Source organism: Abramis brama (genome assembly GCF_963993115.1).
Source record: "Abramis brama genome assembly, chromosome: 16".
NCBI lineage: Eukaryota > Metazoa > Chordata > Actinopteri > Cypriniformes > Leuciscidae > Abramis > Abramis brama.
Genome location: NC_139978.1, coordinates 24,056,624 through 24,081,956, shown reverse-complemented (window position 1 = coordinate 24,081,956; position 25,333 = coordinate 24,056,624). Strand labels below are relative to the sequence as shown.

The window sequence follows — 25,333 nt, the reverse complement described above, 5'->3', positions numbered from 1 at the left end:
GCATAAATATGAGGCAAAGCAAAACTTTTGCTTGTGTGCTATGATGATAAAACTTCTAAGATGATACAATGTATATTCAAACATGTTTGTGTATTTACATTTTCTTTTATTACATATATTTGACTGATATGTTAATTAGCATATAGCTTTAAACTATTTGTCATCGTTGAATTTTGGAATTAGCTTTAAATATTGTCTTTTTTTAATATCGGCAAAATGACTACATCTGTCCAAACATAAATCTTTAGTTTTTTTTGTTGTTGTTGCACATGGAGCATTCCTTCCCTCATGAATCCAATGATGTAATGCAATGTGGCGTCATATCCTGTTGTTTAAAACTAGTCCGATGTCACGGAGACGGTCTTCGCTATGAAAGTAGCAAAAATAATGTCCTCTTATGTCATGGTTATTGATCTAAGTGGACGAAGCACTGATTCCCCTTTGTAATCATATATTAAAATACATTCACACTTCATTTTTTAATACACGAAAGCTTTTTTTCGTCTTGTAGCGGGCTTTTATTTTGAAACTTGTCAGCAAGATACTGGTTGTTTTACGTCTCTTGTTAACGGAATTTTCAATGTACTTGTCGAAGCTGTAAGAGAAACGGCTACCTCCATCCATTGTTATTTTACTTTCAGTTTTTAATCTGGATGACGATAACGCATCTCTGAACGGGACACCCCAAAGCGGACTACCCACCATGTCGGCTGAGGAGGAGAGGGGGGTAGTTCGTGTCAAAGTCAAGGTGAGAAATTGTGGGGACCGAGCGGCAGGTAGAAACCCCAATCTCACACACACACACACACACACACACACACACAGCAACACAGCGGGATGGAAACACAACAACACACAGCATTCCACGTAGTCCAGCCAGGCCAGAAGTCAGACAGTGTCTGGTTACATGTCTGCGTCTGTCGTAGAGCTTTTTATCAGCACTATCTTCATGTCCATCGCTTTTACTTCGCTGTCATCTTAGTTGTTTACACATCGTGACCGCATCATTCGTATAGAAGATGACGTGTAATAAACATCTTGTTTTAATCCATATCGCAATCTTTTTTTAGAAATATATTTATCATACAATTTAATATGTTATTGTCATCTTTTGTTGTTCGTGTCACATAATTGTTCAACAAATACATATAAATCATATACAATTTAGTCGTTGTTGTCATACTATATTACAGTCATAATGAGTGTCACATGATCAACCTGCCATGTAATTCTCTCGCTTGTTTTTCAGTAATTTCTCAGGTACAGTCTGTTTTAATGAATACGAAAAGAAATGTATGCAGATGAAGGCCTTAGAGAACCTCCATAAATGATTTAATGGAACTTAACAGAGGGGTTTTGCAGGCCTGTTTCTTTAAGAAGTCTCTTTGGACATAAGAATTTAGGTCAGTGAATTTAATTTTAATCACAGTGAACTTGTAGTTAATCAAAGAGCTACACTGCCATGTAACTGAATCTTCAGACACAAGATTAAAATAAACATGATCTACCATTTTTTTATCTTCCACTTTTTTTTAAAGCCTATTGTATAATTTTCTGTCAACCCTGTCACACAATTTGTAAACACACACGCACACACACACATATATATATGTATATATATATATATATATATATATATATATATATATATATACATTTGAGATGGTTCTGTTAGTAGTTTTCAACACCAGAAAAGAGAAAAAAAATGCTATTGTATTTTAATATGTATGAGTATGAAATGCTACATATGGTAATTATGTCAGTACTTTCAAGATGTTCTGTGTCTGTAATATATGGAGTGTGAAATCAGTCTGAAACAACCATGTAGCCTCAATTCATTTGTTCATGCCATGGAAGTCAATGCTAGATTTTAGATTTATGACACATTACTTTTGTTTTTAACAGTGTTGATCCTTAATGAGTCAGTGTTGCTATTGTTAATTAAAACAACTAAAACTATTTGTTTAAGGTAATTTAAATTGAAATGTTGCTGCAAAAACTTAATGAAATAAATGTTTACGTTGTACTAAAATTACTTAAAACTGTAATTAAAGTCAATTAAAGCTAAATAGAAATATAAAAAACTAATAAAAATGATAAAAGCACTGTAAATAACTAAAACTATCAGGGAAACAGACAACTGAAAATATAAAAATAAAATATAATTATAAAAAATATTAATAAATATTGTAAAAATATAAATAATACTATAACAATGTTAAACACATTTTGGGAGAAAATAGAAGAAGCTGAAGCTGCACCTGCAAACATATATATAGCGAATATTTATGACAATTTTGATACAATTTTATTTATTCTATGAGATCTGTTTCGTATACTGTTTTGTCCCAGTACTCAATAGTCAGTGGTATCAGATGACAACCTAAGTTACAAAGTTTTGAATAGTAAGTGAATTTAGGTTTTGTGTGAACCTTGACAGATGTGCTGCAGTGTGTTTTGCTTGGGACAGATGACCTTGTAGTGCTGCGCTCGAGGAGTTCAAAGTAATCTGTACAGCCAGAGTCAGTTTCCCACAGTTGGTTGCAACATCGACAGAGACTCCACCTGAGTAAATAATGTCACCTGATTAGATGGTTTGCATTTTAGAGGATAGAGTGATTAGCCTTTCAGGACCTCAAAATTAAGATAAATAACAAAATGTTTTTTTTTTTTTGTAAAATAAATAGGAAATGTAACCTATTTCTTTCTAAAATCATACTTCTAATCCACACTTTCTGTTTTCTGTCTGTTTGCAGAAGTGTGAAGGAGTGTTACCGGTGGAGTTCCGCTCCTTTGCTGTAGATCCTCAAATAACCTCATTAGAGGTGTTGCAACATATCCTGATACGAGCCTTTGAGCTGAATGGGTGCGTGTGAAATTACAAAATATATTATTTTTGTGATAATTCTTATTTAGATGTATTTAAAAAATTGATAAGCCAATTTTATGGTTATTTAATAGCATTGATAGGTAAATTAATTGCAGCAAACATAGTTGGAGTCTTATTTTCTTTGGTTTCCTGCAGGAAACGCAACTTTGGGATTAGCTACCTGTCCCGTGACCGCGGGGGTGTGGAGGTCTACGCATCTCTGCTGTCTGACTGGGATTTAGATGCCGCGTTTGTCAGTGCGGCAAAGCCTTTCCTACAGCTAAAGATGGACATCAAACCATCAGAGGACAGTGAGTGAACCCTCCTGTTTGGAGGGTATTTAGTGTCTGTTAATCTCAGTAGATCCTGAAAATCTACTCTTCCTTTATGAGATCTCTGAATTAACAAATCAAACTATTATTTTTTGGATGATTTATCTTCCATTCTAATGATTATACTGAAGCTGTATGTATTGTTGAGTGCATTTCCTGAAACAAAAAGATATCAAAATAATTTTTAAGGGGGGGAATTCAAGTGATTGTTCTGTAATTGAGTGTACTTTCTTGAGAGAATTTTTATATTTTCAGTACATTATTTTATAGAGTCTACATTGTGTCTTTATTGGACACTGGAATTATTTGACAAACACTCTGCATTGACCTTTAAATAAGACTAATCCAGTTTTAAATGCTGCTTTTTTATGTTTTGTTTTCTTATATTCTTCCCAAGGTCCTGTTTTGGAGGATTGGGACATAATAAGCCCTAAGGATGTGATTGGCTCAGATCAGTTGCAGGGAGAGAAGAGGTCATTGACTTCTGCTGCACTTCCCTTCACACAGTCGCTGCTGTCCCAGGTTACTCATGATGTTCTTGACCTTGTCAGCCAGCTGTTTTACCAGCCAGCGTCCACTGCATTCAGTCAGGTTCACAGTCATTTAAACTGTAATTCATGGCAATTCGCCCCAAACAATAAAAGGCATTAGATATTTCAGGAGTTCTTGAAGGCAAAAGCTCTTTTGCTCTTGTAAGAAACAGCTTTGTGCTGCTTTTGTGCTGATTTATTTAATAAATTAAAGATAGAAGGAACATTTTCTGCATTTCACTGGCCATGTACACACTGTAAAGTTTCAGGAGTGACAATTTAAATACGGCAGTGAATCCCCTAAAAATTATAGTTTTGTGTGTGTGTATGGAACATAACTAATTTCCAAAAATAGCGATGATTGACACACTGGTAACCATAGCAATGGTCTGGCGTCTCACACATTGGTATTCTCAATTTTTGACCAAAGTACCACTTATGTCCTTATGTCCACTTTGACCAAAGACTCACTTATATTTTAACCAAACCACCGTCGATAGGCTGCTTGTTTGGGCTTGGCTCGTAAAGCCGTCCAGTTTATGGAGTTAATAAAAGGGGCAGGAGCATGTCTTAATATAGTATAGAACATTTGGATTTATTCAGGTTTATTATGTGCTTGTTTTTGTTTTGCCTGATTTTTCTATCAAGATCTGGCAACATTAATGAGTTAAGGCTCCTCCTTTTTCCCTGTGATTTTCTTGCACATACAGAAGAGACCCATTTCTGATACATGTTAAAATAACAACTAGTTGCTCAATTTTGGTTCCGTACACGCTGCGTTGAATTTTGTAAATGCGGTTGTCACTACCTGAATTTTTCAGTAGAAAATTAATTTGTACAATTCAGTTGTTTTTCCCATAAATTACTGATCTCTGTGTATACAGAACAGGACTAAACAATAAAAGATGAATTGACAATTTAGCTGCTGTGTGTACATGGCCACTGATAACTAATTAATCTTATTCCAGATATTTTATGTGTTAGGAATGTTTCTTTTTATCTATCTTCCAACTAATATCAGAGATGTAGCTAGAAATCTATATAAATTCTGAACATTTCTTTGACCTATTCCTCACTTCGTACCCACCTCTACATTCAGGTGGGTCGCACTCTATCGCGTGTGCAGCAGGCCTTGAGTTGGTCCTATGGGGAGGAGGTGAAACCATTCAAGCCTCCCTTAAATGATGCTGAATTCCACTGTTACCTGAACAGCCAAGGTCAACTGACCCGGCCAGAAGAACTTAGACTTCGTATATATCATGGTGGGGTTGAGCCATCCTTACGCAAGGTAACCAAACTGCTTTACCATTTTTTAACTAATCGACCATGAGAGAGTGAGAATGGGATCATTGTGAGATACAGTGATCTAAACTTTACCTTGACAAACATTGACAAAAACCTTTTCCAGCTTTGAATACAAATTGAGTTAATGAAGCCATTTTTATTAGTTTTTGTAATTTATTTATTTAAGAGCTCCATAATGTGTATTCAGAGCTAGAAAAAATATATTTGGTATATTATATATAACACATGCATATATGTGTGTGAGTATTGTTACAACCCTGGTCTAGGGTCAGGGAGGTAAACTTAAATAAAATGTTCTGAAAACCTGTTTCAACCGTTTCTTTCTTTTCTTTTTTGTTTCTTTCAGTTTCATCAAAAACAAAAATGAAGCAAAGTCTTCAGGTTTGGGCAAGTCCAAAACAATAAACAAAATGGGCACTGACTAAACCTAATTACAACTAAATAAACCCTGTAAAATAAATAAAATAAAATACAGTGGTTTTACCCAACTCCCTGGCTATCCCAAGTACAGGAGAAAAGATATATACGAAAATAAAAATGGCACCCTACCACTTTAGTATTAAAGGAAAAATTATGTATGTACAATATTTACTGAAAAAGGGCAACACGATAACTAAACGAAATGAACACTACAACGGATGGAAACATTAGGGACAAAAGTCATAATAAGGACACTTTACAAAAGTAGCAAGCTAAAGAATATACACAATTTACAGATTATGAATCACAAGCAAACTAGACCACTGCAACACTCTCTCAGAACAACACGCCAACAACATCATCTCTTCCACGTCAGCATATGGCATATTTCAAAGGACGCTGCACTCCAGTCCGCCAATTCCGTGTATACTCGGGACACTCACGCAAACATCCCCACACACAGGGAAAGAAAAAAAACAGCAATACGTCTTCGGACTTAACAGTATAAACATCTTGAGGGCAACTTCCGCTCTGACAGACAACTCATGTTTATTAAGTTCCATAGTAGTCTTTGCATTTTAGCTGACTTTTTCTCGTCCATCTCTGTATTTTTGTGACAGGTTGTTTGGCGATACCTCCTTAATGTGTACCCAGATGGTCTGACAGGGCAGGAGAGAATGGATTACATGAAGAGAAAGACGAGAGAGTACGACCAGCTGAAGAGTGAATGGGCAGCACGGGTCAGCTCAGAGGATCTGGAGTTCATTCGGGGAAACGTACTGAAAGATGTTCTTCGAACGGACCGAGCACATCCTTACTATGCGGGCTCAGAGGACAGCCCACATCTCACTGCCTTGACCGACCTCCTTACCACCTTTGCTATTACACACCCACAGGTAAACATATGTGTCAACCCTTTGGTGACACTAGGATGTGCCTTTACTTCTCTGGAATATGAACTTTCCTCATTTGTTTTCGCAGGTGTCTTATTGCCAAGGCATGAGCGACATTGCGTCGCCAATCCTCGCCGTCATGGACAACGAAGCTCACGCCTTTATCTGCTTCTGTGGCATTATGAAACGTCTTGAAGGCAACTTCCGCCCTGATGGACAACTCATGTCCATTAAGTTCCAGCATCTCAAATTGCTTCTGCAGTATTCAGACCCTGAGTTTTATGCCTACCTAGTCTCGAAAGGTGCTGACGATCTGTTTTTTTGTTACCGCTGGCTGCTTTTGGAGCTGAAACGTGAATTTGTTTTTGATGATGCTCTGCGAATGCTGGAGGTCACCTGGAGCTCCTTGCCACCTGATCCACCTGAGACAGAGGTGGAGCTTCTGGGGCCAGCGCTTGAGGCAGATCAGCCCAATGGCTCACAGAATGTCCATCAGAATGTGGACATGGAGGAGATGGAAGAAAAGCTGACAGAAAGGCAGAGGAGACGTCACATGCTAAGACCATCTCGAGAGGAGGCAGATGGAGGACGTTCCCTTGTCGTAGAAGAGGAGAAGGGGCCTCGGAAGGAAGGCGAAGGAGAGTACGGTGTAGATGAGATGGTCAATAATGATGTCACAGCTTCGACTCGTTCATTTGAAAAACAGGCCAGTTTTGGGGAATTCAAGTATTATAGTGGCCGCAACGAGGACAGCTTTGAAATGAATGAGAACGAATGCTCTGATCCCACGTTATCTCCCGTACAGTTTCAGTCTGCACACTCTACATTGCAATTCTCAGTCCGCCAGTCCACAGAGGAAAGTGAGGACGACCCTGGAGAAAAGGAACCTCTTATCGGTAATCATACGCCATCATCTCCAGGACAGAGAGACTCTCCCAATGGTCAGGCAGCTTCCCCAGCATCATCTCTACCTTCCTGTCCACCAAACTGGAAAAGTAGCTCCAATCAGTCACTGGAAGCATCTAATTCTGCGACGAGTTGGAGAACGGCATCTCCTGATGGCCTGTCAAAATGCACATCCTCTTCCTCTAGTGGGGACAAAGCTGAGTCTCCTGATAAACCTTCTGGGGGGTTCACATCCTCACAAGTTGTAATAAACGGAACTGGGTCTCAGTCCCCATCAGTGGTCGCAGGGAAATCTTTACTGGCGTCTCCATCGCAGGGTTACAATCGTTCACTTCTCTCTTCGCCAATTTTATCTTTCAGCAAGTCCCCGTCTTTGCCCAAAGCATTCTCCAGCAATCTCCCCTCGCCATGCAGACCCACTGGGTCTGGCTTATCCTCTCCAAACACAAACAAACCAGAAGGAGGTGGAATTAAACCCTGCTCGCTTCCCCCTCCGCAAGAGTTTGGGAAAGGGAATCCCTTCATGCTTTTCCTTTGCCTTTCTATCCTGCTAGAACACCGTGACCACATTGTCAAAAACAGTCTAGATTACAATGAGCTGGCCATGCACTTTGACCGCCTGGTCCGTCGCCACAACCTCGGGCGTATTCTGCAGCGAGCTAAAGCCCTCTTCGCAGACTACCTGCAGAGTGAAGTATGGGACTCGGAGGAAGGGGATGAAGTCAGCTTGGACTCCCCAGCCACAGCGGATACATCCCCCCAAACATCCACCACTAGGCCCCCTTTCCTCAATGTACAGCCCTCTCAGGGTACCTTCCCAAATTCAACCTATAATCTGGCCAATACCATTCCCTCTCCAACAACTCCCATTGCCCTCTCTCCATCTGCTTCTTGATTCTGTGCATTAGTAGATCGTCTCCAGAAACCAGCTCCGGACCACAAACGGACCCAGAAGCAAGTTTTTCTGTACCATGCCGAGTCACAGCTTACCTTTGTGCTTTATATGCGCTTTATGGAAATTGATTTGTTTTGTTAACAACCAAAGCTTAGTGACTTCCTCTTTTTCTTTTTTTGCCTTATCCAACCTTCCAAGTGAAGCCCCTTTCATTGTACTGGATCTTTTTTATTGCACTTTATTGATTGTCCTTTCAAAGGGCAGGCCAGTTTGTGTCATTTCACTTTGTAAATAACACTTTTAAAAGGCACATTATGGGCACGTAAAACCCCTGTTATAGTAGCCTCACTTACCTGAGACAAAGCAACAAGATTTTACTATTATTTATTTCTCTGTGCAATCGTTATTTTGGATGAAAAGGGTCGAAGCAGCTTCTTCTAAGGTTATTCTGACTCTGTTGTTGTAAGGAGGAGAATGTTTACTCAAGCTTTTGAGATGCCCTCGGAAATTCACTAATGAATTTGTTTGACATTGCCTGCAGCAAAGGTGTGTTTGGTATGCTGATATTTGTCAGTTGTGCTTTATGAGAACCTTAAGCCTTGACTTTTGTTCGTACAAAACATTTGAGCAGAGATGAAGGTGCTGATGAATTATCCAGTATCCCACCAATGTGAAACCTGAAGTTGTAGAATAGGTAACGTTCAGCCCCAATCTTGAATTAATCTCTGAACTACTAATACAGATTTCCTCTTCTCTTGTGTACAACAGCTATTTGACCTGTAAGCTGTTGTTCTACATGCAGTGGATGTTTCGGTAAAGCACCACACCTACTAAGATCAACATAGAGAATGGCTGGTAATTTGGTGTCACTTATCCTCGCCTTTGTTGGAGAAGTGCCTCATTTCACTGAATTTGCCATTTTTGTCTCTCTCGTTTCTGTTTCTGTGTGTAAATATAATTTCATTGCTTTCATCCATCTTCCACCAAAGGTTTGTCTGGTAATTCGTTGCCATAACGACTTTGTAGTCAAGAGGCAACAATCAAGCATCCTTGCTGTTAAAAAAAAATCACAGAGTATTACAAAAGTGTTTAATGCCTTTAACAGAATGCTTTTCATCTGATACCTTGTAGACTCATTCTTTATGTCTTAATACCAAGTGTTCTTTTGAGTGCTAAAATAAACCTGCACATGGACTAAAAAAGGATTTTCCTGGAAAGTGGAACAGTTATGAGTCCTGTTCATCAGCGTTATGTATACAACATGTATGTATGTTTCTCTGATTTTTATTTGGTTCTATATGATAGTATTTTACTCATACCTGTGGAGAGACTTGCCAGACTGAATGCTTGCAATACTCCTATTTGTACAATAAATTCACTGAATATTGATTGATCAATGATCATTCTTTCATAAAGCAAACAACATTTATACCATTACACATAGAAAGAGTAAACACTATCCCTGGCTGGAAATTAAATCTTAATTTTGGAACATGGTAGGTGGTTTCTAGCAGGTCCAAGCTGGTAGATGGTCTTGGGCCATCAACATGGTAAACCAGCTAGTGACTAGTTACCATGTTCCACAACACAGTTGTGTAAAGGGATAGTTTAAAATTTTGTCATAATTTACTCACCCTCAAGTTGTACCAAACCTGAATGAGTTTGGCTTCCAATTTTATTTCCTAATATGGAAGCCAATGGGGTACATCAACTTTCTGATTACCAACATTTATTTAAATATATTTTGTGTTCAGCAGAAGAAAGAAACTCATACAGGTGTAAAACAACTTGAGGGTGAGTAAATGATGACAACATTTACATTTTTGGGTGAACAATCCCTTTAAGGTGAATTTTTCCATCAGGGATTACCAAAAGCTTACCACTTTCCAGAGTAAAATGAAAAAGTATGTATGCCATAGATAACGCCTTGATTTGGTAGACACAATGTACCTATTTAGGCATGAACATTAGTTTTATTTAATTATTAATGAGTTAATTATTGTGGTTTTTGTTTCTTTAGTGCTTTAAGTCATTTGAGCATCTTGTTGCTGAAAGGAATGTGTAGTTTTTTTATTATGCTTGTTAGTGACATGTTGTCTATTTCAGTGCTGCTTTATCCTGTCTTGGAGACCCCCACCCATCTTCCTTATTGGACACAGCCATTGCGGGTCTTGCAGTCTCTTCTAAATGTGCTGATGAGTTTAATCAGGTAAGGGGGACATCCAAATGTGCAGTGGTGGAGGGTCTCTAGGACAGGGATTGAGAAGCACTTATCTATAATTCCTTTGAAATGGTCAGGAAAATGGTAAATCTTGGAAGCATTATTGGTTTGATGTAATAACTGATTTAATGTAGCTTTGAGTTAATAGCCTATATAACTTCAAAAGCAAGATTCTTGGCACACAGCTATTATGTAATTTTGTGGTTTTGTTTAGCATGTTAAACAGTGTTTCAGTTTTTCTAATGCAATTGTGTGACCTAAGCATCCTTTCTAATTTCCAACATTGTGCAAACGTTTTGATCAGCATAATACGGTCTACTGCAGGATTCTAACATTCCTATAGTACCTGAAGAGAAATGGATTTTATGTTCTCAGTCATTTGCCCTATATGGTAAAGTTTGTTAAAGTTTATTTTTAGGTAAGAGGAAAATAAATTTGTTTCCGCCAGGTTTCGAACCGGAGACGTTTGTACGAAACGAACGTGATAACCACTAGACTAGACTACGGAATATAGTCCAAAATTAGGGCGGGGCTTATAATACGTACATATATGTATGTATATGTACATGTTAAAAATCAAGTTAGCTCAGGTAATGTGTAATTTAAGTTCTGGCAGATTTTTATAGTTATATATAAAAAATTAACCAACCACTGTCATAAACTCAAAGTGAACAATGGGTTTTCTCTTGACCTGTTTCTTTCTTTAAAAGGTTCTCTCCATCCATTTGATCAATTTTAAATGAAAGAACAGCTGATTTCAGTTCTTAAGACACATTTTTCTTGTGAGTCTTTTGAGACTACAAATGACTCATGGCCGTGGCTACTAACAGTATTTAGTTTTGGATCAAAATGCCGAAACCCGGGATCGAACCAGGGACCTTTAGATCTTCAGTCTAACGCTCTCCCAACTGAGCTATTTCGGCGGATGATATATAGATTTCGTGAAGTTTTTTTTATACGTATACATGTGGTTGTATACAAAACGATGTACCACAAGAGAGTATAACTATCTGAGACTGACAGATCTGCCAACCATTTTAATTACATGACAATCTACCCAATTATTTTAAAAGGATAGTCCGCCAAAACAACGGCTTGTCATTTACACATTTTCATGCTTTCTGAAACCTCTATAATGACTTGTTTTAAAATAACCATACCACCAATCTATGACTTGTTTTAAAATAACCATACCACCAATCTACGGTCGCTGTCACTCATTTCAAAGGCTGCTGCGCCCTCCAGTGTTCGCATTTGTCGTCCGTATACGTCATCGAGGATGTTTTATTCAAGAAAAGTAACCTTTATAAAACTAACTGTTATTCCTCGTGAGCATAAATTTCTTTCTTTGAGATGTAATGGTTCCTTTTCTGAAATAAGGCAGCCTCGATAATGTTTACGGTCGACAAATACGACCACAGGAGGACGCAGCCTTCGAAATGAGACACAACTTGTAGTCATACTACATAGAGTCACGTGGTTTGTCGACAGTCATCGGGCCAGTGGCGCAATGGATAACGCGTCTGACTACGGATCAGAAGATTCTAGGTTCGACTCCTGGCTGGCTCGCATCTTTTCTTCCTTCGATTAGTTTGTAGGTATGATGTCAAGCATTTTCTCACATATTGCATTACTTTAATATTTTATTGTGGCAGCAAATAAGGGTTTACAGAAGTGTGCATTAATCAGTAAACAATCATTTTTATCACATTCACGCCATGCCACCTGTAAATCATGGTTATTCTTGGTTATGACGTTCCCTGCTGCAACCAATGTTGGCAATGAGCATGGACAGGTGATCATGTCCGTGCTCACAGCCAGTGAAGGTTTTGGTCTCGGGCCAATGATTGAAGGCCTCATCAGGCGATACAGAGTGGCTCCTCCCGAGGTACTGTATGTCGACCGAGACTGCTGTGGCAACACTCTTCTGAGGAGGATGTTTGAAGAGTGGGAGCAAATGACCATCCGGTTAGATATATGGCACTTCATGCGGAGGTTTGTTGTGGGTTGCACCACCGACTCACACCAGTTGTATGCCACATTTATGAATCGCTTCAGCCACTGTATTTTCATGTGGGTCCAGGTCAACCTGACGGCCCTGAAGAAGGCGAAACGTGCAGAGCTAGAAGCTGACTGGAAACCTTCATCCGAGGCTGATGTGCTGCGCTGTATCAGCCGTAGCGATCTAGCCCTCCATTGCAGGAGAACCACTCGTGGGACCAAGGAGACCCTGGCGCAGATTGAGAGCCATATTCAGGCATTTGATGGAGATGCTGGTCGTGACACCATGGGAGTCCCACTTATAAACTCAGCCCGGATGAGAGAGATCTTGAAGTCCCAGCGGAAGCATGTGGCCTGCATCCAGGATCCTCTAGGTGTGCAGCTCTACATGCAGACGGGCACTTTAGTTAAGGGAGGGCACCGCCTGCCAACCTACCGCTGTGCCAGAGGTTCCACTTCGCTTGAGTCATTTCACCTGCACCTTAACAGATTCATCCCAGGTAAATAAGTGACTTCACTGAATTATTAAAATAAGATTTGGTGGTGGAGGCCATCTTCACAAGGCTCTGTGCCTTCTACCCAAACGTGGTGCGGTATGATGGAGTGAGGGTGTCCCGCTTCACAATGGTGGTACGTGCTTTCAAGCACATCCGAGAGTGCATCCTCACCAATGCTAAGGTGATGAGCGAGACCACCATCCAGCTCCCAGAAGTTAATGCTGCAACAGTCACACAATGGTGAGTAAATTAGCATTGTTACAGCTAAGCCTAAATTTAAAGCAGCTGAGGGCCACACAGAGGGTTCAAGTAATTGACGCGGTTGACTTAATGTAGCTATGGCTGCTTTGACGGGTCTAGAAACAAATCAACAAGAGTCCAACTTCTGCTTTCTTCTCCATTATGAAAGATAAGGTTTATTGCTCACGACATGGTCTTCAAAAGACTGCAAGAATCCATAATCAGTACAATGTTCCATCTCCATAAACAGCTTTCCAACACACATACAAACGAACAGCTACAGTACCAGTGGCGTTTTACAAAAGCAATGATACACGAGACGAGGGTGTGATCAATTGCTCTGTGATCTCAGCTGTGTCATGCTGTTGCATCATAGTCATGATCAAATAGTAGTTGATGACACCATATTTTGACACCAGGTTCAGCAGGCGTTGCAAGTCACAGGAACAGGATATTTTGAAGCAGGGTATCCAAGCCCCTGAAGCACCCATGGCAGGACCTGAGAACCTTCCTGCGGCTATGCAGAAAGGACCGACTCTCTATTCCGGCAATTTGGCTTTACCTCACCTTTGTATCCTGCCACCAAACACTGCTGGGGAGGCAAAACTCAAGGGGAGGTTGCAACCTCAGGCCATCTTCCAGGCTCCGCCATCACATCAAGGACTTCCTGTCATTGCACCAGCACCACCTGTCTCTCTCCCTTTCATTGTACCACCTGTGCAGCTTCCTACAGTGCCTGGTACCTCACAGGTGATGTTCTTCAACCTCCCATTACCTTCAGCTATGCCACCATCAGCTCAGACACAAACATCCAGTCAAGCGGTTCCTTACTCCACTCTGCAATACAGAAAGAGAAAACAGGAGAGGGAACAGACTGGAACTGTCACAAGAAAGTATGTGAGGAAGACAGACGTCATTCTTTGCAGAAAGTGCAACAAAGAGAGAAAGCCACCATCACATCTTCAGTACTTTGGCAACTGGTACTGCGAAGAGTCTGAGACTCAATCATATGGTGAATGGAGGGCTGTGCTGATGTAACGAGGTTATAGGAAAAAAAAGCCAGGAAATGACAACCCTCCAGCTTCTTAAAATTGCTCTTTCAGCACGTCATTTTTATTTATTTATTTGATTAATGTTTGATTATAGAGCAATTCTCCAACAATGACAGCTGTCTCTAAAATGTATAACAACTGTGTGTGATGCCTTTTGGTTCTTTTTTAAACATGGTTTTTAGTTTACCTTGTTATTTATGTGTGCGTTTTCTGAGATGAAAGTTCAATATTACTGATGTTCACTGGGTTGGGTGATTAACAGCTCAGGGATTGATGGTTCTCCAGTTCTCACAACAGAAGGCATATCACTATGCGGAGGTGTGTGTGTGTGTGTTTGTGTTTTGTGCGCACGCATGTGTGAGTATGATGGGGATAATGGGTGTTGTGTTTGTACCTTTATTTTTGTTTTGTTCATTTTATTTATCTTACACTTTATTTGATTACATTTGTTTACAGTTTTTAGAATACGAGAGAAAGACAGGTATATTGTATCAGGTAATTTAATTATTTTTGGAGTTAAGTGAAATGTACTTGGCCTAGGGAAAGAAACTATCCAGAGATTGGTGGTCCATTGTTTTAATAGTCTTGTTAGTAGCTGTCACAGGGCAACAGGTGGTTTCCTGGATGATAAGAGTTTATTTTAGTTATTTTGTTACGTTAACTTATGCCTTAAGTTATTTATGTACCTGATTATCATTACTATCATTATTACTATTATTATTAATAATAATATATATTTTAAATAATAATAATAGATGAGAAGCATTTATTTTAGTTTATTTATGTTTAGTTGTGCCTTAAGTTATGTTATAGTTGTTTATGTTATTTATGATTATTATTACTACTGTTATTATTATTATTAATACTACCACTATTAATAATTGTTGTGATTATATTAAAAATATATAATAGGGATTTGGACGTTTCTGTGTTTTTTCTTCTTACTCTTATCATTATTATTATTGTTTACCTAAATTGCTACTATCATTATTACTATTATTATTATTAATAATAATATATATTTTAAATAATAGATGAGAAGCATTTATTTTAGTTTATTTATGTTAAGTTATTTATGTACCTGATTATTATTACTACTATTATTATTATTAATACTACCACTATTAATAATTGTTGTGATTATATAAAAAATATATAATAGGGGTTTGGACGTTTATTGTTTACCTAAATTGCTACAACAACTACACTAAAATGATGAACATGTTTTAATTTCTACACATGACAGAATTATCTGGACTTAAATGTGTAGATAAATAACATTAATCGAGCGGGATTCGATCTTGCGATCTCCGGATCTATTTCACGCATCTTGTGCTAGCTTAGATAGGATGGATAACGCGTCTGACTACGGATCAGAAGATTCTAGGTTCGACTCCTGGCTGGCTCGCATCTTTTCTTCCTTCGATTAGTTTGTAGGTATGACGTCAAGCATTTTCTCACATATTGCATTACTTTAATATTTTATTGTGGCAGCAAAAGGGTTTACAGAAGTGCGCATTAATCAGCAATCAATCATTTTTATCACATGCACGTTGTAGCATTACTACAACACTTTATAGTGGCAGCAAAGCAGAGTTTACAGAAGTGAGCATTAATCACCATTCAATCCAACCCATATAACAAAAGCTAACAAAGCAAGTATTGTTTTCTGTTGGTAGCATATTTCACAATATTTAACTGCTGTGAACAGTTAGTGTGAACAGCGACTGGTCCTCTTGTCTCCAACAGCTACTGGACTCTGTGCTCAGTCACCCTGATAAAAGTGAAATATGTCATTAAATTAAAATGTATTCAATTTAATCAGCTAAAATTAATATACATATGCTCTGAACATAATATTACAACCTCACCCTTGCACTCAGGGACATTTTTACATGGTCTTCTCTCTGTTTGATTTTCCACATCATTACAATCCACATTTGGCTTCCCTGAGAATATACTGAGGTCTTGGATACTATGAGAGATAAAGAAAACCAAAGAATATGTACACTGATTGTGAAACAATGCACAACCTATAGCAATTACGTAATGGAATTGCACCCTTATATGATTTATTATAGACATAATTTTCTTTCATTTAGTAGCATGAGATGTTTCCCCCTACCGGTATGCAGAGATGTCAGGAACACAGTTTCTTTCTCTTGTTTGTTCAGAGTCTGGTCCACAGCTTGGTTTGCAATAACTCCACTTGCTCCACTCTGACAAGACACCATTCACTGAACATAGTAAGAGAGTGTTATTTGTTTGAAAAACTGACCTTCCACCTGTGATGTTTTGGAAAATCCTATTTTTGTCTGAAACTAGAAGAAACCATAATCTAATATCATCATTCACATTGTAATGAATGTCCATTTTGTTTAACATTAAGTTTGTAAATTTGTAAAATGTTAGACATATTGATGCTAAACAATAAAAATGTAGCTTTCAATTGAAAAAAAAAAACATGCACTGTGTCCGAATATGCCTACTTCCGTACATTGTATTCTAAAAACAGTACGCCAAAAGTGTAGTATGTCCTAATTCATAGTATTATTCGTAAAACAGTAGGTGAAAAGTACTCGGATGACCAACTACTTCAGTTTACAATACAGATGACAGTTTACAATACCATGAAGCAACAGCTGCAGAGGAATTGTTAAATGTGTCACAACTGACACCAGTAGGTCACGTGACTGGCATGGCAGAAGCACTTCATCCGACATTTTATTCATAATACTCGTATTCATACTATACAGAACATACTTTTTAACGGTTGTGAAGTAAGGTTCAAACCAAATGTAGTACCTACTAGAGAGAATGCAATTTCAGACACAGCTATGAATTTTCTTTGCACTCACTATCACAGTCTTTAACGTCGTAGCATCTGCCGTGTTGAACAATATCTCCTTCACAGAAGTTTCCCTCGTGTTCTCTACCATCACAGTCCCTGTCTCTCCTTCGGTTTCCTTCCCTGACTCTACAATTGATTTCTCTAGTGGAAGGTTTCTTACATTGTCCCCACTCACTCCATTCGGTCCACATTCCATCAACTGACAGAAAGAGAGAGAAAAATGTATTAAGTTAAAGGGTTAGTTCACCCAAAAATGAAAATTCTGTCATCAACTGTTCACCCTTATGTCCAAACCCATAAGACTTTGGCTCATCTCCAAACCACAAATGAAGATATTTTTAATGAAATCTGAGAACTTTCTGTCCCTCCATTGAAAGTCTATTCACCCAAAACTCTGACTCTTCAAAACATTCATAAAGAGAATATTAAAAAAATCCATTTGAATCGAAAGGTTTATCTTCTGAAGAGACATGATCACTTTATTTGATGAGTAGATTTCATTTAGGCTTTAATTCACATATAAACATTGATCAGCGAATATAAACTATATATATATATATATATATAATGTATATATAATGTATACATATGGATTTATTTTACGATTTTACAATCTCTTTATGAACATTTTAAAGTGTCAGAGTTTTGGGTGAATAAACTGTGAATAGAGGGACAAAAATCTCAGATTTCATTAAAAATATCTTAATTTGTGTTTCAAAGATAGTCTTATGGGTTTTGGAACGACATAAAAGTGAGTAATAAATGATAGAATTTAGATTTTTGGGTGAACTATCCCTTTAAGAAATGAATTTGAATACCTGTATTATCACACATGCTTTTTTGTTCGTTTAGATCAATATTTCATTGTGTCACACCACTTACTTGGACAAGGGACACGAATGGTGCAGAGACCTTGTTTTTGCTCTTCACCTCGACACTGTCTGCCACCATGTGTGGGTTTAGGAGAATCACACAACCGTGTTTGTATCTGCTGGCCCACTCCGCACGTCACAGAGCAGGGTGAGGAACCTGACCAAGGGCCCCAGTTTCCATCAACTGTGGAGTAGAGATATAAAGCTCTGGTTTCTACAATTCTCATCATTTTGGCAGTTTTGTAGAAGAAAACAAAGTATATTACTTGGGCAGAAAGGTAGTCCGCTGCAAGGGCGGGTGTCTGTGTTAGAGCCCTCGCAGTCTCTGCCAAGTGGAACCGTGGATGGAGTGGGGTTGGTGCAAGTCCTTGTACGACGTTCTTTCTGGATGTTATGTCCTTCAACAATACAAGTAACTGGACAGGGACCCCAGTCTCCCCAACTGGACCACCCGCCATGAGCTAGACATTAAATGGAAGCATGTTCTTAATTTTTAGTATCTTCAGTAAGTAGAAAAAAGAAAACTATACTTACTCGGACAGATTATTTCAGTGTCGCAAGAGATGATGTCTTCCTCTTCACCGCTACAGGAGCCCCCACATTGTGGCAACGGGTTAGAGCAGGTTCTTTGCCTTTTTGCTAGTCCCTTTTTACACGTGACTGAACATGGCTGCCATTTCCCCCACTCTGACCAGCCACCTTCCACTGGACAACACAAATTTAAGGAAACATGAGAAAGCTCATAGAAGCCTTTATGTCTAAATGCAACAATTACTTGATGTTCTTTTTACCTGGGCAGCATTCTTTTTCCATACATGGTTCAGTTTGAACATTTCCTAGATTCTCAGGGTCTGAGCAAGCACCATTTCCGTAACAAAAGCGTTGCCTTTGCTTTACTCCCTCTGCACAACTCACCGAGCACTCGCTCCAGGAAGACCACTGAGTCCATGTTGCATGCGGCCTGGAGGTCAAAATACAAGACTCTTCTAAAGGATATGGGCATCATTTGATCTAATTTGTTTCAGTTCAGCTGATTGTGTTAGACTAAAGTCCCCATTAAATTTTATAGAATATTGCAGTACCCGCCAGTGGTTTAAAAAAAAAGAAAGTTGCCAGCCACTTGACTTTTTTTCTCACAATTGCGAGTTTACATCTCAGAGTCAATTCTAAAAGTCAGAATTGTGTGATATAAAGTCACAATTGCGAGTTATAAACTTTTAAAACTGACTTTTTTTCTCAGAATTACGTTTATATCTCGCAATTCTGACTTTATAACACGCAATTATGAGTTTATTTCTCGCAATTCTGACTTTATAACATGCAAAAGTCTCCAAAATTGTTCCGTAAAAAGTGCATAATGATTTAAAAAAGGTTTCCTCAAAAAAGAATATTAACATTGCATTATTTTAAGTCGCGATGAAACAGAAGTAGTGACAGTCAGATCTCTGCCGTATTGTGACGTACATTTTGTGACAGATTATCAAACAAGTAATAAAAACTCGGTGAGTGTTTTAGCGCAATTTTCTCACCTCATGGGATCACAACACTAAGAGATAGTAAATCTTTTCCTGGATTTTTTTTGTGCGTTCCCGAGATTAGACCTTCCTTAACATAATGCCGAAAACCCGAAGTCTCTAGGTGGTCTGGTTGAGGAGTAGATAGAAGTGCAAGATTGGTGCGCACAGACGCACAGAACAGAAATCATGAGTTAACAAGCGCAATTTTGTCCGGTGGAAAATTGCGCTAAAAAGACTTGGTTCTATGCATCGGGTTGTTGATTGGATTTTAAGATGCAAGCTTGCAGTTCATTGTGAATGTGCTGGGATTAAGTCAATTTAATAATACAGAACTTAATGATTGGGATATGTCAACAGAGAGAAGTCTGTCATATTCTCTGGAAGATCGAGTTACGACATTATGATTAACATCCAAAAAAATAATAATAATAATAAATTAAAACATAAATGGAACAGACATGGATGAACCGTTAACAATAAAATCTACATGCATTCACAAAATTGATAGGGTGAATTTTCATTTAATGTCAACTTTAATATTTATTTAGGCTAATATGAAAATGTATGCAACATCACTTTCTTTGTGGAAACAAATGAACTACCGGTAGTATGAACAATGAACAAATGTGTGAACAAATAGTTCTCCCATCTTAAAATCGTCACCTGGGGTTTTTCACTCCATTGAAGCTCAATGTGGCATTTATCATAATAGGATTTTGAACATGAACATCATAAGCATCAGATCAATGAAACTTACCTACAGGACCTACACACTCCATCTGATTCTGTGTAGCCGTAGTTAGAGTTCAAGCAACAGGCGTCTTTTTCAACCTGACCCAACAGACCATCACATTTCCCAGTGGACACCGAAAATGCTGTATAACACTCTATCTGTGAAACTTCAGAAAGACACCAAATTAATGAATGACACTTAGGGTATAATAAAACTTATTACACATATTGTCTGATATCTGTTATGGCACAGATTTGTATTATATTCAAAGAATTAGCATGATTCAGTTGTTTCAGTGATTAAATTTTGATTCTGATTCACAAACACAGTAAAGTTATTTCAACTGAATTCAGCATTCGGTACAAAAAGTATTTGAGGGAAAAAATTAGTCAGCAAGCCATATTATTTCTTAATATTAATTTACATATTATTACAAATTTATATTGTCACAAAATTCTCCAAACCTGATTTCTGGACATAAATCCCGAGGATCACAATCCCCCACAAGATCAGATTCATGGCTGAATCTGTGTGACAGAAATTCTTGATTCTGAATGTAGAAAGTCTTGTAAGTTGGATTCAGCAAAATACACTGGCTAATATGACTAGTCAAAGAAACTATAAACAAATGTGGTTGTGGGTTTTTGATTATTAGCGTTGATCAAACAAATCATTAAAGGTTCAAATGTTAAGTTCATACATGATAATTCACTATTTTAACCAATTTAAATTTTAACCACTTACCTCTGACACTTCCCTTTCTTATGGCAGTTAAGAGGCAGTAAAAGCGAGTAGTTTGTTTCGCCTTGCCTCAAAAGTGACTTTCAAAAACCTTAGAAACAGGAATTATTAATTGTGAAACTGCTTAACAAGCTTCCCTTATTCGAGTATGATTTTGCAGATTCATCAGCATTTACCTGCTGTAAAAGAATTAAAGTTGTTTCAGTTCCACTTCCACCACCCTTTCAACATTTCAGCACAGCTGTTGTGTAAAGTCACGTAGCCTATACGGTCACATGTCTATGTTTCTTCAAATGTATGTAACCCTCACAAGGCCCATTTATGATTATTATGTAAATAGCAAATGTAAAAGATAATTAAAAAAACTAATTCAGTCATTTGCCAAAACATTCTCTTTTTTTTAGCTTAGGCTAGGCTATATTGGGCCTTAAATACATTTTTTCCAATATATATATATAATATATATATATATATATGAAGAGTTCAGATGCAAAAGCCTCTAAGTGCCATCTGAAATTTTCTTCTGGAATGATCATTTTTATCAAGCTCGTATATTTAAGTTCAGTAATTTCACTTAAATGGCAATGAAAATGACCTATTAATTGTCATTTAAGTGAAATTACTGAACTTAAATATACATCATTCTAGAAGAAAATTTCATATGGCACTTAGAGGCTTTTGCATCTGAACTCTTCATATATAGCCTACACTTTAATGACAGCAAGGAATCTTAGCCTATTTTGGGAAAGGCAGAAGTGCTACTTTTTCCTCAGTTTTTCTCTCGAAGTGCAGAGGAAGAAAGCACATTGGTTTTTTAATGTTTGAATGAACCAAGAACAACAAACCATCACAGCCACACACAAAAAGAAAAGGAAAAAGGCTGCTACACCAAATGAAAGCTGAAAGGTTTCTCTGAGCAGAAATTGCGCAAGCCGTTTTCTGTGCATTGTGCAATCATTTGTTTTCTTAGCGGTTAGGCACTAAAATATCTACATATAGGGTATGTGCCAAATGAGATCTAGTAGCGCCACAAATTTCTGCTCCACTACAGATATGACGTTAAATATTTAAGCTAATTTGATTATGATTTATGTAACCAGTAGCCTATAGCATATACTGGATATATATATATATATATATACAGTGGTGGTCAAAATTGATGGCACCCCTGATAAATATGATAAAAAATGGCTGTAAAAAATAAATCTGCATTGTTTATCCTTTTGATCTTTCCTTCAAAAAATTCGCAAAAATCTAACCTTTCATTGAAATAAAAGAATTGAAATTGGGGGGTAAATCAAATTATGAAATAAATGTTTTTCTCCAAAACACACTGGCCATAATTGTTGGCACCCCTAGAATTTTTTATGAGAAAAATATCTCTGAAGTATATTCCCATTAATATTTACCTTTTTTAGCACACCAGGGGGACTAGGAACATGAAATTTTCCAGCTATGACTTCTTGTTTCACAGGAGTTTAAATATGAGGAAACACAAAGGCCAAATTCCCTTAATCATCCGTTACAATGAGTAAAACCAAAGAATATAGTTTTGATGCGCAGCAAAAGATTGTTGAGCTTCACAAAATAGAAAGTGGCTGTAAGAAAATATCTAAAGAATTGAAAATCCCCATTTTGACCATCAGGGCAATAATTAAGAAGTTATAATCAACTAAAGATGTTGAATCTGCCAGGAAGAGGACATGTGTCTATATTGTCTTAATGGACGGTGACAGTGGTGTAGTCTAGTTTTTTGTAGTGAGTATACTGTAATATACCCCCCCCCCCCCCCCCCCCCAACCCAACCCAACCCAGCCGCCGCCGCCGCCTCATACTCACCCATCCCAGACCGTCACCCCATAAGCACCACCACACTCACTAATGCATAAAGTATGCATCGACATGTAATTGAGAGCATTATGAAATATTAGGTGTTATCAACATGTCAATTTATTATAAGCAACACAAGACTTTAACAGCCATTTACAGCTGGGGAGACTGGACTGATTTTCTACTGTTTAGTGTTAATCACCATCTAACTCAGCCAGTTAAGAGCTACATTTAGCCTTAGATGTTATATGAATATGGTCCCTGAAGCACAGGTTTTATCAGTTTACAATAAAATAATAAAAAAATGAAACATTATAGGCACAAATACAAATTTACTTTTAGAAATGGTGTTTTTGAAAAAAAAAATGGTGTTATTGTTTTGGCAAGTTTAGGCTACTCTTTAAATTAAAACATGTATGAAAACTTGTGTGATATTCCCTTAAAATAACGTTTTAATAGATTTTATTATTATTATTATTATTATTTTAAAATTCATTTTTACTTCTTTTTAATTTCTTTGAGTTAGACCGAACTTTTATTTTGGTGGGTTGTAGACATTTGAGTTTCTGTGTGTTTTAATAAACTATTATTATTATTATTATTAGGCCTACTTGAAGTAAACTCTACTGTGCAATAGTAATATATTTCTGTTATAATTTCTTCAAGTTATACCGAACTTTCATTTTGACAGGTTGTCGTAAAGACAATACAGTTTCTATGTGTTTGTATATGAAACGAATGAATGACTTTTATCAAATGAAATGGTGAAATTCTCGTGAAGTGACTCTCATAGCAGCTCTGCGATGAAGTGCACATGTAGTAGCTCATGTCTCAATACAGTGAAACGCTGAAAACACCACGAGCGTGATCACGCGTGCTTCAGTGTGTGTGTTTGTGTGTGTTTGTGTGTGTGTGTGGTGGAGCACACATTGAGCGCTCATTCATTCCCAGAGACGCGTAGAACAATTGCAGTCTCTTTTAACTTTAATATTCACAGACACTAGTCCATATCGAGATTTGATTCATTGTACAGCCCTACTTTTGATTTATTCATTCAAAAATAGCCAAATTCGGTGACGTTCTGCTTAGCAAGCTCCATTTGTGACTGGATTCCGCGATTCGGTGTCGCTTCGCAAACACAGACGGGGTGAATTTATGAATGAAAGTGAAAGTTCTGACACAAAACGAAGTTGTTACGCATCCTCACGATTTTTTAAGTGGGTATACGGAAATCCTTGGCCTTTTCTAGTGGGTATACGGCGTATACCTGCGTATCACGTAGACTACACCACTGGACGGTGAGGAGGAAAGGTTGAGTGGCCAAAGACTCTCCAAGGATCACAGATGGAGAATTGCAGAGATTAGTTAAGTCTTGGGGTCAGAAAGCCTAAAAAAAAATGTATCAAATAACCCCTACATCCCCACATGTTGTTTGGTAGGGTTTCAAGAAAAATCCTCCTCGCTCCTCCAAAAACAAACTCCAGCATATTCAGTGTCAGACACGACTGGATCTTCAAAAGGGACCGGATTCTGTGGTCAGATGAAAAAAAAAAAAAAAGAGGCTTTTTGGCAGCAAACCCAGATGTGTTTGGTGCAAACAGGGATAAAAAGTACCCCATGCCTACGGTTAAATATACTGCTGGATCTTATATGTTGTGGGCCTATTTATTTGCTGGAGGTCCTGGACATCTTGTTCAGATACATGGTATATGGATTCTAGCAAATACAAACAGATAAAAAATCAAAACCTGACAGCCTCTGCTAAAAATCTTATAATGGGCGCGTGGTTGAGAGAAGAAGAAGAGAAGAAGCACCAACATGAACTTGTGAATCTGAAGGATCTGGAGAGATTCTGTATGGAGGAATGGTCTCTGATCTCTTGTCAGGTGTTCTCCAAACTCATCAGGCATTATAGAAGAAAACTCAGATCTGTTATCTTGGCAAAAGGAGGTTGCAAAAAGTATTTAATAACAAGGGTGCCAACAATTATGGCCAGCGTGTTTTGGAGAACAATGTACAATGAACAATCAATTCTTTTAAGAAAGGTTCGATTTTTGTGAATTTTTTGAATGAAAGATCAAAAGGATAAACAATGCAGATTTATTTTTTACAGCCATTTTTTATCATATTTATCAGGGGTGCCATCAATTTTGACCACCACTGTATATATATATATGAAGAGTTCAGATGCAAAAGCCTCTAAGTGCCATCTGAAATTTTCCTCTAGAGTGATAATTTTTTATCAAGCTCGTATATTTAAGTTCAGTAATTTCACTTAAATGACAATTAATAGGTCATTTTCACTCAGTTATTCACAGAGTTGCAGAGTTCTCCTTTAAGTCCATCTGTTTGGTCAAGTCAATCTGTGTTAGACTCCTGTCTAATGGCCCCATCTACAGGACCACTTTGAAACTCACAAAAGTTCATTCAATTACGATTAACAATAGTATTAATACATTGAATTGAACTTATTTGTTTACTCATTACTCATAAATACTGGCAACATTTAATTAATCTTCATTAACATTTAACAACTTTTATTACAAGGGATTTCCAGTAGGCCTACTTGAGAGCACCATTTCAACCCTCGCAGTCGCAGGAGATAACATTATGATTCATAGAGCGTCA

At 37.8% G+C, this 25,333-nt stretch overlaps 3 protein-coding genes across 10 annotated transcripts; 2 read left to right on the top strand and 1 right to left on the bottom strand.

Annotated features, from left to right (window-relative positions):
• The first annotated feature begins 366 nt into the window (after positions 1-366).
• On the top strand, positions 367-9,539 carry tbc1d25 (TBC1 domain family, member 25). Of its 2 annotated transcripts, XM_084087510.1 has the most exons (8): positions 580-748; positions 1,250-1,403; positions 2,757-2,866; positions 3,026-3,180; positions 3,599-3,723; positions 4,831-5,019; positions 6,077-6,352; positions 6,438-9,539. In XM_084087510.1, exons 4-8 carry the CDS (start codon positions 3,156-3,158, stop codon positions 8,148-8,150), a joined length of 2,328 nt encoding a protein of 775 aa, XP_083943636.1. In that variant the 5' UTR covers positions 580-748; positions 1,250-1,403; positions 2,757-2,866; positions 3,026-3,155; the 3' UTR covers positions 8,151-9,539. The 2 variants fall into 2 exon arrangements, with proteins under 2 accessions (XP_083943635.1, XP_083943636.1); XM_084087509.1 differs by lacking the exon at positions 1,250-1,403 and having other exon boundaries at positions 367-748.
• A 632-nt stretch (positions 9,540-10,171) lies between these two features.
• Positions 10,172-15,476, top strand: LOC311065975 (uncharacterized protein). Of its 4 annotated transcripts, none has more exons than XM_084086894.1 (3): positions 10,172-10,359; positions 12,455-13,109; positions 13,529-15,476. In XM_084086894.1, exons 2-3 carry the CDS (start codon positions 12,997-12,999, stop codon positions 14,145-14,147), a joined length of 732 nt encoding a protein of 243 aa, XP_083943020.1. In that variant the 5' UTR covers positions 10,172-10,359; positions 12,455-12,996; the 3' UTR covers positions 14,148-15,476. The 4 variants fall into 4 exon arrangements, 2 of the variants coding, with proteins under 2 accessions (XP_083943020.1, XP_083943019.1); XM_084086893.1 differs by lacking the exon at positions 10,172-10,359 and adding an exon at positions 11,890-12,366; XR_014603002.1 differs by lacking the exon at positions 10,172-10,359 and having other exon boundaries at positions 11,890-13,002.
• Positions 15,477-15,625: 149 nt separating this feature from the next.
• Positions 15,626-20,966, bottom strand: LOC311065974 (properdin-like). Of its 4 annotated transcripts, none has more exons than XM_084086889.1 (11): positions 20,879-20,966; positions 20,599-20,684; positions 20,159-20,300; positions 18,676-18,845; positions 18,419-18,589; positions 18,151-18,345; positions 17,895-18,068; positions 17,020-17,211; positions 16,287-16,398; positions 16,028-16,136; positions 15,626-15,935 (listed from the first exon to the last, which is right to left on the bottom strand). In XM_084086889.1, the coding sequence occupies exons 2-11, from the start codon at positions 20,651-20,653 to the stop codon at positions 15,927-15,929; spliced, it is 1,329 nt and encodes a 442-aa protein (XP_083943015.1). In that variant the 5' UTR covers positions 20,654-20,684; positions 20,879-20,966; the 3' UTR covers positions 15,626-15,926. The 4 variants fall into 4 exon arrangements, with proteins under 4 accessions (XP_083943015.1, XP_083943016.1, XP_083943017.1 ...); XM_084086890.1 differs by having other exon boundaries at positions 20,599-20,661; positions 20,879-20,963; XM_084086891.1 differs by having other exon boundaries at positions 16,033-16,136; positions 20,879-20,961.
• Between the last annotated feature and the right edge of the window lie 4,367 nt (positions 20,967-25,333).